The sequence below is a fragment of the Enhydra lutris genome, unplaced genomic scaffold, assembly GCF_002288905.1.
Source record: "Enhydra lutris kenyoni isolate GAN:26980312 unplaced genomic scaffold, ASM228890v2 scaffoldscaffold68, whole genome shotgun sequence".
Lineage (NCBI taxonomy): Eukaryota > Metazoa > Chordata > Mammalia > Carnivora > Mustelidae > Enhydra > Enhydra lutris.
Genome location: NW_019154152.1, coordinates 11,335,749 through 11,353,465, shown reverse-complemented (window position 1 = coordinate 11,353,465; position 17,717 = coordinate 11,335,749). Strand labels below are relative to the sequence as shown.

Genomic DNA, 17,717 nt, shown 5'->3' with positions numbered 1-17,717 from the left:
GAACCCAGTTTGTATGGAGATGGTACCCTCAGACCTAGGCTTCTTGAGGAAGGAGCCATTTCTGGGGCAATGGGGGCTCTAAGTGGACTAGGCTCCTAGATTCTAATTGAGCCAGAGCAGTTCTTCATCTGTGGAGCCCACACAGCATAAGTTAGTTAAAAGGGTTCCAACGCCCCCACCTCATCCCCAAAAAAGCACTGGGTTAGGTAGTTACCAACATGCAGTGAAGGAGAAGAGAAGTAACATTTACCAGAAGCCTGTCCAGGGCCAGCTACTGTGCTCTGCACTTGTGTCCCTCCACCAACACTCCTGCCTGTACATTTGCTCTGTGCCAGAGTCTCTGCCACGTTCTTTGTGTAGATTATCTCACCCAATCCTCACCAGCATCCCACCAGGACCCTGCAAGGTGGTGTGAGTTACTGTCTCCGTTTTAGACATGATGAAACGAAAATTCCGGGAGGCCAGTTAACTTCCCCAAGGTCAGCTTGCCAGTGAGTGAAGAGGTGAGGTTTGAATTCCGGTCTCTCCGGAGCAAAGCCGCCTACTTCTCCCATACAACATGCCCCGCTGTGAGCCAAAAGAGGAGCCAAGCTTCCGATGGGGACAGCTGTGAGGACTGAAGGAGACACTGTACGTGAAGTGCAGCGTCTGGCTCAGCAAGCTGTTCCACAGCCGGGACTTAACCTCATTCAGTTGGCAGCGCACACTGATGCCTTCTGGGAGCCAGGCCCTGTGCTATGTGAGAGAGCCATGGAGCTGAGTAAGACGTGGCCGTTGTCACCGAGGATCTCATAGCTGAGTAGGGAGGGACAAACAGGCAGTTAAACATGTACTCTGGAGGTGCCAGGCATGAAGCCTTACGCCAGGCTATTTAGACAATGTGGTATTCAAGTTGAGATCACCAGGGCACTTAGAGGTTGATGGGAACAGAGGAGACTTCTGTGGTGAGGGAGCAGTATGAGCAAAGGCCCAGAGGCAGGAAGACTCTGAGACCATCACTGAGGGCAGGTAAGGAAGCAGACCCAGCAAGCCCTCGGCAGTCAGCTTCCATTGCTTCAAGCTGCTTTCATGGCCTGCCTGCCTCCAAGCCGGCCCGGCTGCTAGCCAGTGCGGGACCAGGCAGTGTGTGTGTGTCTCTCCATCAGAGCCTCCCAGCCCAGTGGACCCAAGTGCTGAGAGGGGCTGGGTGGGCAGGGAGGAGGAGGAGGCAGATATATGGCAGAGTCGTCAGAGCCAGGTGATGTATGTGGTGCCTGAGGGAGCTGCGCAGTGACACTCTGGATTCCAACCGGCAAGCGTCGCTCCACTGGGATTGGCGCCGAATTATTGCTCCATATGAAACCCAGGACTGATGGGAGCTTTCAGTTACAGACTGATAGCAACAGCCAAAATTGGATTGTTTGCTATTTATTTTTTTTAACTTCTGTCAAGGTCACTACCGTAACAGGAAAACACTGCCCAAGCAGCAGGTATTTTTCATCCACTCTGCCTGCAAGAGCAATCTGCAGCCACAACTTTTGTGACAGGGCCTTACCTTGGCAGCTCTCTTTCTAGAAAGCTGTCAGTGTTACGGGGTCTTAGGGGAAAGGAGCCTCTTGAAGATCCAGATCTTTCTGTCCCATTCCAAGGCCTGCTTCCTTCCCCCATTTGCCTGGTTCCATGAGCACTTTCTGATCTGACCTGCATACCTACGCACCCTGCCTGGCCTCCAGACAGTCCCGCGTTCCAGCCTAACCCAGTAGTCCAACTTCTTCAAGCCTCCAGTCACCCAGAAGCCTCCCCACAGTGTTCCAGGCTGTGCGTATCTTTCCCTTCTCCGGACTCCTGTGCCACCCAGGTTAGCTGTTAATTCTCTCCTCTTCTTATCTGTCACCAAATTTATTTTTCCGACACTCACCAGCTGCCTTTTACTGTGCCAGGACTTGAGCAGTGAGTAAAAGACAGTGCCTGCCCTCAGGCAACTCATAATCAATTTAGAGGACAGATGCACAAACATGGAACAAATTTGGTTTTTGTTTTTAAGCAAGCTCCACACTAACATGGAGTCCAGTGTGAGGCTTGAACTCAGGACTCTGAGATTAGACCTGAGCTGAAGTCAAGAGTCAAACACTTAACTGACTGAGCCACTTAGGCGCCCCAGCAAATTTGTTTTCAATAGTGGGAGGATTTTATTTGTTTTTTGTTTGTTTGTTTGTTTGTTTTTTAGTGATAGGTACAAGCTAGAAATAGGCATGCATACTTTAGAGGAAAATGGCTGATCCTGCCTAAGAAGTATTTGTGTACAAGCCCCGCCTCACCTCCCTGTCCAACTTAGAGCTCCCTGAGGGCAGACCTGGCTCTCCTCTCTTCCCTTATAGTGTGATCACGCCCAGGCCTCCTTCTTTCTGCCTTTTCTAAAGTGGACCAACAAGCCAAGGGCAAGACACACACCAGACACTCAGCAGCAGCTAGAGCCCCCTAGATCCCAGTCCTCCTCCTTCTCCCCAGTCTACCATTTCCATCATGGCATGCACAGGGCCAGACACATGGCAATTGCCAACTAATTGTGTTTAATTGAAATGCAATACCATTGAAGTGGAGGGTGTTCATAGCTCTGGTTTAAAAGCCAAAAAGATTTTGGGGGCACCTGGCTGGCTTAGTCGGCAGAGTGTGTGACTCTTGATCTCGGGGTCATGAGTTCAAGCCCCACATTGGGCATAGAATTTAATGTTTAAAGAGAGAGAGAGAGAGTAAAAACCAAAAAGATTTTCAGGAGGGTAAGTGAAAGGAAAGAACCTCCGTTAAGCATTTACACCGCATGCCGGCTCATTGTGCATATCATCATATTTAATCCCTAGTTTACAAATGAGAAAACTGAGGGGCAGTAACTTGCTCCAGATAATTAGCACATCTTGTAAGTGATAAAGCTGGGATTCAAACCCAGGCCTTTTGTCAGACTCCAGAGTCAAGGGTTAATCTACTTGCAGTACTTTATTTTATTAGCAGGGTGAGCCAGGACTCTTGAGCCGTGGCCACCTGAGGTGAGGACTCGGATAAGGGGACAGTGGGAAGGACTGGGGCAGCCTCCAGTGGCCAGGAGCCTGAGTGTGCATCTGGACCCCTGGAGCCCCAGACCTGTGTTCTTTGCCCCTGGGTTATAGTGTGGAATGAAACGATCCTGCCAGGCCCGGCACCTCCTGAGCCAGCTTCCCTTTCTCCCCACAGTATCAGGAGAAGCAACGGAAGCGTGAGGCTGAGGAGCGGCGCCGCTTTCCCCTGGAACAGCGGCTGAAGGAGCACATCATTGGCCAGGAGAGTGCCATCGCCACAGTGGGTGCTGGTGAGTAGCAGGGGGCCAGCCAGCACCACAAAAGGGTGGGTGGCTCGTGGTCTGCTGCAGTGAGGTGTATGCTGTCACCATACCATGCGGAGGGGGCTGTTACAACTTAACATTCATTGTACTTCCTGTGTGCCAGGCATTGGGTTAAGCTTGGCACATACATTTTCATTTAATCCTTACAGTAACCCCATGAGGTTGGTAGCATTAAATCCCCCCCCCCGCTTTTGTTTTAAGTTATTTATTTATTTATTTATTTATTTAGAAGAGAGAGCATGAGTTGGGGGCAGAGGGAGAGGGAGAAGCAGACTCTCCACTGAGCAGGAGCCCAACACGGGGCTCAAGCCCAAGACTCTGAGATCATGATCTGAGCCGAAGGCAGACCAGCTGATCCACCCAGGTGCCCCAAATCCCCACATTGCAGAGGAGGAAGCTGAGATATAGAGCACTTATAATAATTGCTCAAGGCTGCTTTCTTGTGCTCTAACTCTGATCTTCATCTGGTCCACTGTCCCCAACCCCCACTTTTCAGGTGGGCAGACTGAGACCCAGAGAACAGGAGCTTATCCATCACTTGTAATGTTGCAACTCAGCCAGAACTAGAACTTCTGTCTTTTGTCTCCCAGCCTGGAATTCTGCCTCTTTTCAGTATAGTTTGTCAGCAGCTGGCTTGACTTTAGGAAAAACACCCTGAAAAAGTCGTAAGTGCCTTCTTCTCAACCCTAGAAGCTCTTATGTCCCATACTAGGAGCCAGATTGCTCTCTGGTATAAGCCCTACTCTAATTTTCTTCCTGCCCATGCAGACCCCATTAGAAAGAATATAAAACTAGGGTGCTGCTCAAGGTGGTGGCCTCACCTCTAGTCTGTGACTCAGGTGCATGACTTTCTGAAGGTGACCTCAGATGAGGCAAGGGCAGAGTAACCTGTGTCCAGCTTAAACAAGATATCCCCAAGGCATTGTTTCTCAAATAAATGGTCTCAGCAACATCAGTATCCTCTGGGACCTCATTGGAATTACAGATGTCAGGTCTCATCCAGACCTGTGGAATCAGAAACTGTGGGGTAGAGCCCAGCAGTCTGTGTTATAACAGGCCCTGTTATAACACCTATAACAGGTGATTCTGATGCTCAGCTCAAGTTTAAAAACCTCTGCCCTACAGTGTCTTGGTACCATTTGTGTTGCTTACCCCTTCTCTCCAAGTATTTGGTTCCACCAGATGCGGTCTGGTACTGCCAAAGACAGCACCTAATAGAGGCTCACTGATAAAAGAAGACATCAGACTGTACTGTGGTGCTCCTCTGGGACATTCTGGAGCGGCATTTCAGCCCTAGGACACCAATTAGAGTAGTAATTGAAAAATGAAGGCAGCCACCCCTGCGACACAGCGAGCCCAGCCTGATCTCCATCCTCCTCAAACATCAGTGAGACTCATGCAGTGGTCATGAACCCTTCATCAGGGGCCTGACCTGAGCAGCAGATAAAAGGAGCCCACGGACTAGAACTGCCTCACTAGCTAGAGGTCAGAAGGCTGTCTGCAGCCACACATAGGAGCTGAGAAAGCTTTTCTGAACACACAGGCCCCAGTACACTACCCAAACCACACCAGGCTGCCCTTTTGTGTCTGGATACATCCACTCTCAGCTTCCACCTGGCAGGTGGCAACCCCCTACTTCTTTGCCAAGGCTGTGGCTGAGGTGGAGGGAGAAGGGACCCTGGGAGCCCTTGGGGGTTTGAAGAGAGGAGTTGCTCATGGGAGAGAGATTACCTGGGCAGAGAGCTCAGAAAGCATCTCCTGTTGGAGTTTCCTGTCCACAGGGGCCAGCACGGCCACTGCCATCATAGTGTCTTCCCTCTGCTTCTTACACGGTCCTTTACCAGCAGGCCGTGTCTGTGACCTCCTGCCTCTCCCTGGCTCCTCAAGCCCATGAGATGTAAAGCTCCCAGAAGTTGGGAGGGAGCGGAGAGGAAGATGTTGAATGGAGAGCATTAGACCAAACTGGATCCGATAGCAGCTCTGCCACTTAACAGCCATGCAACTCGGGCTACTCACTTGGCCTCTCTGAGCGTCAGTTTCCCCAGCTGTTAGCTGGGCAACCAAGTACACGACTGTCTCACAATATAGCACGTGCTCTTTCTAGTTTCTGTCCTCAGGATGTTTATCATCCAGGGTTGGGCATGTTCTTTAGATCAGGCCCACAGTTGTTTCCTTCACGCAAGGACTGATCCGTAGTCCCAGCCCCAGGCTGGCCTCTTCCTCTGATCTTACACTGACCTCTGAAGTACCACCCATCTTGTCTCTCTTTGTCGTTGGCCCAGAGCAGGAGTAAATGATCCAGCTGCCCACCTCCGAGGGGTTGTCGGAATGTCTGCCCTGAGAGCTTCCCTCTACCCAGAGCTCCATTTTGTTACCCAAACTCTGCCTCAGATCAGGAAGGCCCTACGCCTTGTCCTGTATTAGGTAGGTTGACCCTGCTCTCTCAGTGACCCTAGAAAAGACAAACAGGTATTGGGGCCTGAGCTGTGGGGTTGGCATCTCTCCTCCATTTGTATGGTAGTAACTGTATGCCCACTAACTGAGAGGCCTGTGGCTGGTGATCACACTGATGGTGATCAGGTAATATTCCCTTACCAAGTGAAGCATGAGGTACTCTCTGGGTCAGAATCTGTGGTGGGCAAGCAGCAGCCAGTAGCCCAAGGTCTCCAGACTAAAGCAGATGCAGGAGAGAGAGGCGGATCCACAGGGGTAGGCCAGGTCTCTCTAGATCCTCTAGGCAGCATCAGCTATGTGCTAGGGACTGGCTGGGTAGAGCCTGGCACCCCAGGGGTACCATGAGGATGGGCAGCCAGAGAAGTGCCGCAGAATGAATTGATTTGATAAATGGCCATTTATTACCCACACGAATTGGCTGAAACCAATTTCGGTCACATCAACCCCTGGTAAGTGCTGGGATATTGATTTGTGCAAAGTAATACAGTGAATTTATCAGTGTGATCCCCAGCTGCAGGGCTTCTAGCAAGGCTGGCGCGCAGTTACCGCCTTACAAATGGAGGAGATAAAGTACCAACCCCTTAGCTTAGGCCCCCATGGCCTCTCTGGTCTTCTAGGGTCACTGGAGCCAAAGCAAGCCTAGCCTACATACCACAGGCCAGAGCCTTGGCACTGAAAGTGAGTCAGTCCTTCCAGAATCCACAGTTACTCCTAGGCATGGGAGGGGGAGGATGCCTAGCCCATTGGGCCAACCTCCTGGGAGCTCAGAGCCTCTGTGCCCACCATTCTCCTCAGAAAAGCAACTAGCTGTCTCATTAGCACATGCAGGGCTAGACTCCACCCCCTTCTCCAATGGGCCAACCTCTCCTCTGTCTCAGTAAAGGCATTGCCATTCACTGGTCTCCTGAATAAAAACTTAGACAATTCCTTAGCTTCTCCCTCTCCCTCACCCCTTATAGCCCATCACATATTAGGTCCTAGCATTCTGCCTCTTAAATGGGTCTCAAACTTGGCCTCTCCCCTCCTTTTTTAATACCACTGCCCTTGCTCAGGACCTCAGAATCTCCCATTTGAACCATGTAGTGGCCTCCTCCCTGGTCTCCCTGCCTCCTTTCCTTCCCCTGTAATCATACCTCCTCCCCAACTGGAGTGAGCTTTGTAAAATATGAAAATTGCCCTGTTCAAAATCTTTGAGTGGCTCTTGCTGCCATGGCCCGGTATACAAGGCCCACCCCTGTTGCTGCCACCCCATCCCCCTTCCCTGAGCGAGTGTACACCTGGCGGCTTCCACTGTGGACATGCTGTGTTGATTTGCTTGTGTTTGACGCTACCCTGCTGCCCTCTGCTTGGAATTCCATTTTTTCTGGTCCTTTCCCAACTGCACCCCTGCCCTGCCCATCTCCCACACTCTAGCTGGTTTTTACTTAACCTAACTCAGTTCAGGAGCAATAGATTGTAGACTCCCAAGAGCAGAGACCATGACCGAATCCTTTTGTTTTTCCAGTTTTTCCAACTCTCTGCTTGAAATAGATGTGTAGTGTAGTTCACTGAAGTAATTTGGTTGGGCCCCTTGTCCATCTCTTTGCTCTGAGGAAAGAGGAGCAGCTGTAAGCCTGCCCTTTAGTAGCTCACAAGCATACTAGGAACACGAGTGTATTGAAATAGTTAATAACAACACGTACACTACTTGACCTTTGACCCTTGCGGATAGGCCATTCCCCAGTCCTACTTTGGGTTAGCCTGCCCACCTGGAAGCTTCCCTGACGCTCCCTCTAACCAGGGGCTTATCACCAGCACCCATTGCACCTGCTCCCACTTGACTCTGAAGCCCATGAATTCCCTGAGGAAAGCTCTGCCATCACAACTGATCTTCGTACCCGGCTCTGGCCTGAATTCAGAATCTCAGCATCAGCCATGTGTCACACAGTGGGCTATCTTGTGCTTTGCTTCCCTTTTTTTTTTTTTTTTTTTTTTTTAAGATTTTATTTATTTATTTGACAGAGAGAAATCACAAGCAGGCAGAGAGGCAGGCAGAGAGAGAGGAGGAAGCAGGCTCCCTGCTGAGCAGAAAGCCCAATGCGGGGCCTGAACCCAGGACCTGGGATCATGACCTGAGCCGAAGGCAGCGGCTTAACCCACTGAGCCACCCAGGCGCCCCTTTGCTTCCCTTTTTTGACCGTCTAAAACTGTAATTGCCCAAGCCCTTCACCTTTCTGGACCAACCCCCTTAGAGTCCGATTTCTGAGCTGAGAAATAAGTCCAGGTCATTCCTGAGTCATGGCGTGGTTGTGATTAATTTAGAAAACTGCGTGCAGTCCCATTCCACCTCGTACCACTTCAGATATTCTCATTGTCCAGACCACCCTGGCGCTTCCCTGGCCTGTCGAGAAACTCAGGACCCAGGCCTTTTCCAGAAAGCCTTTCTTAGCCCTCCTCCAGGACACAGGGCCCGTTCTTGGGGCTTCCTGTGGACACCTTTTATCACTGTACCTACCACAGGACATCTTTTTGAATGTCTCTCTCCAAAGGTCAGGAACTACCTTCTTGCAGCATTTCCCTGGGGTTAGGCACACAGGTCTGTAAAAAATTGCTGAACTCAAGTGAATGAAGCCTGAGCCCATCTTGACATTCAGCCTCTCTTCTACAGATTCTCATCCCAGCCTCTTTCTGGAAGGGCGGCAGTCTTCCTTCCAGTGATTCCTAAGAAGTGCACGCGCACACACACACACACACACACACACACACCTGGGGTAGGGGTTGTTCAGCAAAAGCTATTTGCATTTTTTATGTTAATCATGTTAACCACTCAGTAGCAATAGTAAGCCTTCAGAAGCACTAATCCTTAGAGACTAAGAAGAGAACTCTTCTCTCATCCTCCCAACCTGAGGCTCCAGTCCGTACCCATTTTGCCAGCAAGCACTTCTTTTTTTTTTTTTTTTTTTTTAAAGATTTTATTTATTTGACAGAGAGAGAGAGAGATCACTAGTAGGCAGAGAGGCAGGCAGAGAGAGGGAAGCAGGCTCCCGGCTGAGCAGAGAGCCTGATATGGGGCTTGATCCCAGGACCCTGAGATCATGACCCGAGCTGAAGGCAGAGGCTTTAACCCACTGAGCCACCCAGGTGCCCCGCCAGCAAGCACTTCTTGAGCTGCGCTCCCCGAACCTACAAGCTATAGACAGGAGATTGCTAAAGATGTTCAGGTGACTCATCCACAAGAATTCCTCTGAAGGACTGGTTCCCCTGAGGTGCCATAAGCATGGTACAGACATGTTCCAGGTTAGGTTAAAATACACCTCCCACACTAGATCACTAGAACTTCTCAAGAAGGAGTCAGCCCACACAGATAGCCTCAGAACCTGGAGCTGGATGGAGGTAATGGCCTGGGATGGGAGAAGGAGGAGGCAGGTGTCTCCTCTTGCTTTGGTTTTGCACATGGTGGGTCTTTCTGTCTGGAATGTCCCATCATGCCCACACTGCCTGGCAGTGCCCCCTCATCGTCCTGGCGCGTATGTCAGTTGGACACGAATGGCTCTTCCCACACCTCTCCCGGGGCTCCCATCCCATTTGGAAGCCACAGTTTGCACAGCAGCGCTCACTTAAATGGCACAGACCTTACATTAGCACAGCACCTGGCTCAGATGGAGAAGGCTCCCTAGAGAGGGGTTAAGAAGAGAGAGGAAGCCTTCTTCACCATGGGTCATAGTGACCACTGGAAGCATTAAGAGACTCAGATCCAGGCCTCACTTTTCTTCTCTGTAATATGGAAATCGAAGTATTTGTTGTTTCCTCCTTGTGATCCCAGAAAAACCAACAATTAATTGATTCAATCATCGAGCATTAAACCACCTCTGGGCTAGTCCCAAGAGTTCCTCAGGAAATGGAGCTCCTAGCACCTGCTGCCATAGATTACACACTATGGGCACGCCTGGGCACACCCTCCTCCAGGACACAAAGGCACAGGTGGATGAAACCCCTTGCCATGCCCGTCACTGAGCCCCAGTCTTCTATGTAAAATGGAGCTAGTACCTACTGCTCAGGACTAGCACGAGGATGAAAGAGATATCTGTCCCATACCACTACAGCTGCCACTGCTACTGGGACTACTGTGGTTTGTACTTCTCTGATTATCCTGCTTGTGCAGAGTGCCCTTATAACCCTGGACTCATTTCATCTACATGTGCGGGGCTTGGCGTGTATCTGACTATTCCTATTTTAAAACTGAAGAAACCAAGGCTGTACAGGAATCCATATTTTATTCAAAGCCACTCAGCTGGAAAGTGGCAGAGCCAGGACTCTACACTCGATCCTGTAACTCCTACCCTGTCTACTGTAACACCCTGTAGGTGACGTGGGCCAGAGAATAAAGACCCCAGGAGGTTTTGTTTTTATTTTTGTTTTAAGATTTTATTCATTCAATTTGAGAGAGAGAGAGAGAGCACAAGCCAGGGGGAGGGACAGACCCCCACTGAGCAGGGAATCTGACATTGGGGCTCCATCCCAAGACCCTGAGATCAAGACCCAAGCTGAAGGCAGATGCTCAACCTACTGAGCAGATGCTCAACTCCCAGACCCCGGGAGTTAATGGAGTAGAGGTGGGGTCGTGGAGTTAATCAAGAAGTTCGCTGCCTGTGAGTTTGAAGATGGTCCGGTAGTGGTAGGCACAGCCAGGAAAAGGCATTCTCCTAAGGGAAAGAACACAGAAAGGAGGCACTGGTGCTGACCCAGTCTGTGGAGAGGCAGCCAGGCCTGTGCAAGCTTGCAGAGATGGGACGGGCCAAGGAAGGGGCTGAGCTGCCTGCTCAGGGAACCCTGGTACCATCTTGAACCCAGAGAGTTGTGGTCAGGAAACAGTTGGAGGACAGGGGCTCCTGAGGCCATGTATCAAAGGCTGAATGAGCCAGACCGAAAGGCTACAGAAAGACAAGTTTTCTGGCTGAGGCTAGGGTATGAGGAGGTGCTGTGGCCAGGAAGGCTGACTCCTTTCTTTAAACTCCTAAAGCATGAGTTCAGGCTCGAGAGTCAGCCAGAGTTGTGGGTAAAGCCCAGGGCCTTCATTTATTTACCTGTATAATCCTGAGCAGGTTATCTAACTTCTCTGCACATATTTCCTCATCTATAAGAAGGGAATCAAGGAACACCTGGCTGGCTCAGTCGGAAGAGCACACAGCTCTTGATCTCAGTGTCGTGAGTTCGAGCCTCACGTTGGGTGTTGAGATTACTAAAAAGTAAACTTAATAAAAGGGGGGGATAAAATTCCCTGCCCTGCCTGCTTTGTAGATTCATAATGAGGCTCAAATGAAGTTATGTCTATGGAAGTTTTTGATAGACTGAAAAGTGCTAGCAGAAGAAGTTGTTGCATTTGCTGGTCCATGATAAGAACATCAGCACCTATGGCCACGTCTCCAGCAGCCCTTCAGAGTCTCTGCCCCAGCCTGACAGAACCCTCAGGGCTCCCAGCCATGGTCATCAGCCACCCTGCCAGCCACACACCCTGGGGGCCCGCCTTCCTCAGTCTTTCTTAGCTGCTTCCATTTTTCATTCTGTCGGACTCCATCTGCTTGGTCATTTTTCTCTTCAGATATTATTAGAAATATCCAGAGTTATAATTGTTTAATGGTTGGCATTTCGCCTGTTTCACAGGGGGCCAGATCAAACCCACCCCAGACTCGTGCCCCGGGTCTGGCAGAATTGGCCAGGGACAGCTGTGCAGTGGAGTCTGCCTGGCATTATAAAGGGCTCTCTCCCAGGTGCATTATTAGAAAAGAAGGGGGAAAGATGGCCACAGGCATAATCCAATTCCTCCTTCTCCATGGTGTTTTTGAACTGCGTAGCCCAGCAGTATGTAGCTCACAGTAGCTGGGAAGCTTTTCTGAAAGAGAGATCAAGATCAGAACCTCAGGTACCTGACACCTGGGGAAATGCACTTCCCCCAGGCCACCTGTCTGGGTGATGCCTGGCCACTTCTGCCTCCCCCAGATACCCCATGAAGCCTGAACCCAGTTCATGCTCAGCTTCTTTCCATCCTACATTCTCAGTTCACCCAACTTTTGGAAGAATATGACTCCTTTCAGATGCCCCTCTCTCACCCCTCCCTCAACACACACCTCCACATCGTGTCCACAGAAGTCTAGCCTTTGCCATTTATATCTCTGCCTCCCCAAAAACGCCACGCACAGGGTCTTGTTTCTCTCAGGGGCACTGGGGACTCCCATCTCAGCCAGGGATGGACTACCCCTTATCATCCCCAGCCTTCAGGTACCTGTGAAGCTGGTGGGTTCCTCTGAGAGCCAAGCCTTCCATAGGACTGGGTCAGCCAGTGTAGAGATGATCTGGAACCTTGCCCAAGGGAGAGGCTGGACTTGAGTGTTTTCTTAAGGCCCTCTCAGGATTCTCAGGGGATGTCTCCCAAGAGGTTGCACTTCCATCTGTTTCTGCTGAGGCCAGAACTGGAAAGATCTTCAGGTAGCAGCATATGAGTTTGAGGTAAGAGAGGCCACAAAGGCAGGTATTTGAGACCGTAATCTGACCCCACCCACAATTACTCATGTTCATTCCTGTCTCCCCAGTTGTGTCATGCTGGCCACTTTGGGCCCTCCAGATCCTTCCCAGCTTCCACAATCCCTCATCAGTTCCACTTCTTCCAGAAAGCCTTTCCTGACCTCCGCAGCTACTTCTCTGGAACCCAGCCATATAGATCGTAGCACACAGTATAGCATTATGATCTTTGTACCTCAGGACTGGCCAGTACTTTCCCCCAAGACCATCAGCTCTTTCTCAGTTGACTTGTTTTCCAGGTCTTGTCTTCTGGCATATATCTCTTTGTTAATCTCCCCCTGACACTTGAGAACCAGACCAGCCTGACATTACACAATGCTCTATCGCCTTCCTGCCTCTGACTGCCATGTTCCCATTCATGTTTAAAGCAACCCTATATGAGCAAAAAGAAGAAATGTTTAGAGAGAGAAGAGATTCTACTCTGAACTAGTAATCTACTAGTTGTATGACTGGGGCAAGTCTCTCTATCTCTTGCCTCAGTTTCCTGTTTAGTAGACTAGAATTGAAAATAAGACTTTTGCTCTCAGGGTGTTTGTGTGGGTCTCGAGTAATAAAAAATGTTGACAGTTTTTCCAGTTGTGTGCAGCAGATAGCATGTTCAATAAATGGTTTTTCTTCTAGTGGTTCTGCCTCATTCCTCCCCCTGCTCTTCCACTTGAGTGATGCCTCTGAGCCCGATTCTGCCACTCTGTCGCTAGGCACTTAATTTCCTCACCTTGAATGCACAGCCCTTGGTTATATACTTCCTCCTGAAGAGGAGCGGTCAGGTCTGTCTCGAGCAGAGCTGAACTCTTAGGGAACCTAGTACATGTCTGTCTCACTCCCCAGCCACTGCTCCTCACTGGAGGCCATGGTTAATGGCAGTGCTAACCGAGTGGCTCACCCGTCTGTGCCCTGAGCTCTACACTACCCTTGACTGGATTCCAGAAAGTACATTTGGCTATACTTTCAGACAGCAGACTAGATCTTGGTTTCCCCAAATGGGAACGAGTCCAGAGCTCACACCCCGGATCCCTCAGGGCCTGCCATGGGCTTCTGTCTCTTCCATTTGCATAGGAGGCAGGCTCAGTCTCTCAAGAGTGGTGAGTAGATGGGTAACCAGCCATCTAAGAGCTAAAGTTCCTCTCGAATTCTCCTTCACCAGCCCCCTACCCCTCCATTCACCGTCCACCCGCCTTTCAGTTTCCCTGGCAACGCTGAGTGCTCATCCTGGAAAACTTTATCCGAAATCTGCTCTGGGCAGCTTTCCAAATCCATGCTAACCTGATTAGGTGTCTCTAGGGGCCTTGCCAGCTAATCAGATTAGGCAGCACTAATGGTAGTGAGGACTTTGAGTGGGCGCAGAGCAGTAAAACATATTGTATACTTAGTGATAATTATCCTGCCTTTTGTGTCATTGATTTATCTGCCTCTCTCCCTGCCCCCCCCCCCCCAATCTTGTGTGTTTGGCCCTAGCGATCCGGAGGAAGGAGAATGGCTGGTACGACGAAGAACACCCTCTGGTCTTCCTCTTTTTGGGATCATCTGGAATAGGTAACTGAGAGCAGATTGGAAAGTGGGGGAGGAGAGCTGGGGGAACCCTAGCTGCTATGGCCCAGAGTCACACAATCCACTTCTGTACAACTCCAGCTCTGAAAACACCACCTCCAAATTACAGAGCCAGCAAGAGGATCATCTGTCACATTAGGTTAGGAACAGCTGGAATTATGTCCCTCTCACTCGAAGCTGTGGTGTAGGGCCTAAGTCACCTGGCCCTTTGGGGTCTGATAGCCCTGGTCTGGCCACTCTGCATCCCCAACGATGCCCTTTGGGAACAGTTAAACCACCACCACTGCTCAGCACACCAACCTTATTTAGTACAGCTTGGGGCATAACCTTCTAGGAAGCTAAAGAAAGCCCTTGATGTGGCCAACACAGTGTGGGGTGCATAGCAAAATTGGTTTTAGTCAAATGGGTTGGGTATTTTTCTGGCCAGTTGGGCTGGATTATCTGAGGTATTCTCACATCTTCACTCTCCACCCTCACAGAGCACCCCTACCTGTACCACCTCCTCCCATCATTGTCCTGATGGCAAGTTTTCATGCATTTGTTGTCTCTTCATTCCCTCTTAGCATCTTCAAGGACCTAGCACTCCCCCAGATTAGGTTACCACCACCTCACCATGATACTGTAGAACTTGATTTCCTTTGCTAGGCAATGAGTTCTGAAGGTTTGGCCGTCATACCAAAAGGCCCTTCAGAGTCACCACTTGGTATTGTCATTTCTTCTTTATGTTACAAAGAAAGGCTATGAGGCCAAGGAGAAGTAGTCTTTATCCTCCCCCCACCCACCACTGCCCCCCAGCCTCAGTTTGGCCTTTGGCTCTGGAGCCTGGCTGAATGGCAAGACTGTAAGTGTCTAAAGAGATTCAGTGCAGTGACCAGGAATCAGAATGCTCTTGTCAGAGGCAAGGTTTGCACTGGGCTTCAAAGGACAAATTGGCTCTAGATTATAAAAGTCCACCTTCCATTCTTAGGATGCTGCTGTAGAAAAATAGTCTCAATCTCTATCCACAGAAAAATCAAGATGCAGTGTATACTTTGATTCTGATTCCAGCTCCACCTTTAATTCTCCCTCCAGTGACTGGGAGAGTCACCGACCCTCCATGAGCCCATCCGTAAAACATTATTTCCAGTGTCCATCCATTTCTAATATTCTTTCATTCCAGAAGATAAGTCATTTAGTCCTAACCCAACACCTCTCCCTTCCTTCTTATTAGGAAAGACAGAGCTGGCCAAGCAGACAGCCAAATATATGCACAAAGATGCCAAAAAGGTAAGGGCTGGGATGTCGGTCTGATGTGCAGGCCATGGAGACCTCACCACTACTGCTAGCCCCCCAAATTCTAGGCTCCCTGAATCTGGCAATGTGAATCAAAAAGATGGACCCTGGCCCAGAAAGCAGGCCTCAGTCTGACCCCAACTTGGCCACCGGTTGTTCCAGGAATTTGGGCAAGTTATCCAACCTTCTTGTATCTCAGCTTATTCATCTGTGAAACAGTAAAAATAATCCTTGCCCTGCCTGACTGCTAGGGCATTTAGGAGAACCCAATGAGATTCATCCATGCATTTTCAGGCATCTGCTCTGGCCAGGTATTGTATAGATCCTGATAACTCAGCATTTAGGACATACTCCTTGCCCTGAGGAACTCGGGCTAGAGAGGGAAACAGGTTTAGAAAGATATTATTACTATCTAGTACATCAAGGCCATGCTAGAGAGAGTCTTGGGGCCTATAGAAGAAAACAAGTTGGAATGAGAAGATAACCATATTGCTTCTCTCCGTTGTATATGAGCTTTTAAACATTTCTTTGGCCCTAAGCTGTGGGGTGGTCATAGACCCTTTTCCCCATGACTTCAGAGCCTTTGGACCTCGCCGAAAGAGAAGACTATCCCTATATTTATTCAGACTCGGGCCCTCAAGGCCTTTTTAGTTTGACTTTCTAGGCTGAATGGAAACGTTTTCCTGCAGAGAGAGATGTCAGAGCCATCCTTGGAGATTGCAGAAACATTTCAACTAAAGCCAGACATTCTTCCACCAGCCTTCCGCTGTGGAGGCTAAGGTACCCCTGCTTACCACCTGAGGTTGCCCGTGACCCCAGATGCCCTTGCCTAATTTCTGTGGAAGGCCTCCCCAGCTGAGGCATTGAGAAATTACTCAGGCTGCTGTCAGCCAAAATTGCACTAACAGCAGAGTCCTAGCCACCTTCCGTCCTGCTTCCGGCCTCACTGCCCCTTTGCCTCCTCCCTGAGGGCCTGGCAGCCATGGCAACATCCCCGGCCCCCTTCTGCCTAATAACTGGCTAAAGGCTCCGAGGCCTCCCTGGCTCTGCCCGTAGCTGTGCTCTGCCTCAACCAAGCCCAGAGCAGACCTTCCTGACAGGCAGTAAGCAAGGACAGCATATTAGCATGCTGCAACTGAAATAGCATTTTTAAGACAATTCATCAGGTTGGCAGCGATTGAAACAATTAGCACTCTGGAAAGAGCCATAAACTAGCAGGACTATTAGGGAAGATACAGTTACGGGCAGGAACCACCTGATTAGGGATGAGGAATTCTGAGTGGTTTAATTTTAATACTGTCAGAAAGGTTAATATTTAATTACAAATTATAATCTCCTTATCCAAGCTGTCTTAATATGTCTTCATACACAGTGGAAGAAGAAGGGAAGCATCGGCTGACTTGCTGGTGTAGAAAGGAGATGGGCGTGTTAAGAGACTGATGATGCAGGTCGTTTTCAGTCGGCGCATCTGAACGAGGGGCTGACTGACACCAGGGCAGGGGCTCCTGAAAGCATGGGGATGGTTTCCTACAGTATACCATCACCCCTCAGAGGCAGTGGGCTGGGCACTCAAGGCCCTGGAGCTGCCCATGCCTCAGCACAGGCTCCAGTTCTTCTTTGTACTAGCCTTAGGCAGGTTGCTTGACCCCTCCCCACAGCGAGATATTGTCACAGTGACCTCAGGCTCTAGCACACTAATCAGTGCCTGAGCCCTGATCTCATGTTTATTCATCACCTCATATTTTCCACGGTACCACCCCATCGACCTCTTGTTCAACCCCATGAGGAAGATAACATAGATGCTGAATTAGAGCCACTTTTCAGATGGGAAGACCCAGACCCTATAGCATGTAGGGGCCCATCCAGGGTCAGTTGCAAGGGGAAGAGATAAAATCAGAATCCAAGTCTCTCAACTCTCCTTTCAGTGCCATTGTTCCTAGCTGTAGTAGGCAGCTAGATTGTAAACTTGTCAGTCTGTTCCCGTGTCAAATAGGGAGATGTGAGGCATGAGAAACCCAGTACAACCGTCTGTGTATTTAATATTTAAATCCTAGGTGGTGCCTCTATAAAACTCCTCTTGTACCAACTCCATTCAGAGTCTGTGTTTAGCACAGGCATTTTCTGGCCATGTAACAGGCAGGCATGAAACCTGCCTTCAAAACCTGAGAGTCCTGGACTGTACCTGATGCCAGCAGGACCCAAGGAAAGATATACAGGAAGGGCCATGTCACAGGAGCTGGAGAGGACCTGGGCAGTAGGGCCGGCTCAGTGACATGTACACTAGCTGGGGACTCAACTTGGTTTTAAGTTCTGGCTTTCTGATCCTTAGTGGCCTCATTTGTAAAAAGTCACGAATGCCTCTAGACCTGGCTGCCTCACAAGGTTTTGTTTGGACATTTGTATAATTCCTTTTTCAGATCTTTGGCTTATTTTTTCTCACTCATTAGCCTCTGCTCTTTGTCCCAAATTTGAGCAATTTTGTTAGCTTCCGTTATTAGGGTTAATAATCCTTGCAAAAGCACCTTAGTGCTTAGGG

At 49.8% G+C, this 17,717-nt stretch overlaps 1 protein-coding gene across 3 annotated transcripts in view; it reads left to right on the top strand.

Moving 5' to 3' along the window:
- LOC111159438 (ClpB homolog, mitochondrial AAA ATPase chaperonin) overlaps positions 1 to 17,717 on the top strand; it is a 167,823-nt gene that overhangs the window by 137,716 nt on the left and 12,390 nt on the right. For all 3 annotated transcript variants that reach the window (XM_022521917.1, XM_022521918.1, XM_022521916.1), the window contains 3 exons: positions 3,205 to 3,319; positions 13,817 to 13,894; positions 15,120 to 15,175. In XM_022521917.1, coding sequence (XP_022377625.1) covers positions 3,205 to 3,319; positions 13,817 to 13,894; positions 15,120 to 15,175 — 249 coding nt within the window. The remainder of the gene's footprint in view (positions 1 to 3,204; positions 3,320 to 13,816; positions 13,895 to 15,119; positions 15,176 to 17,717) is intronic.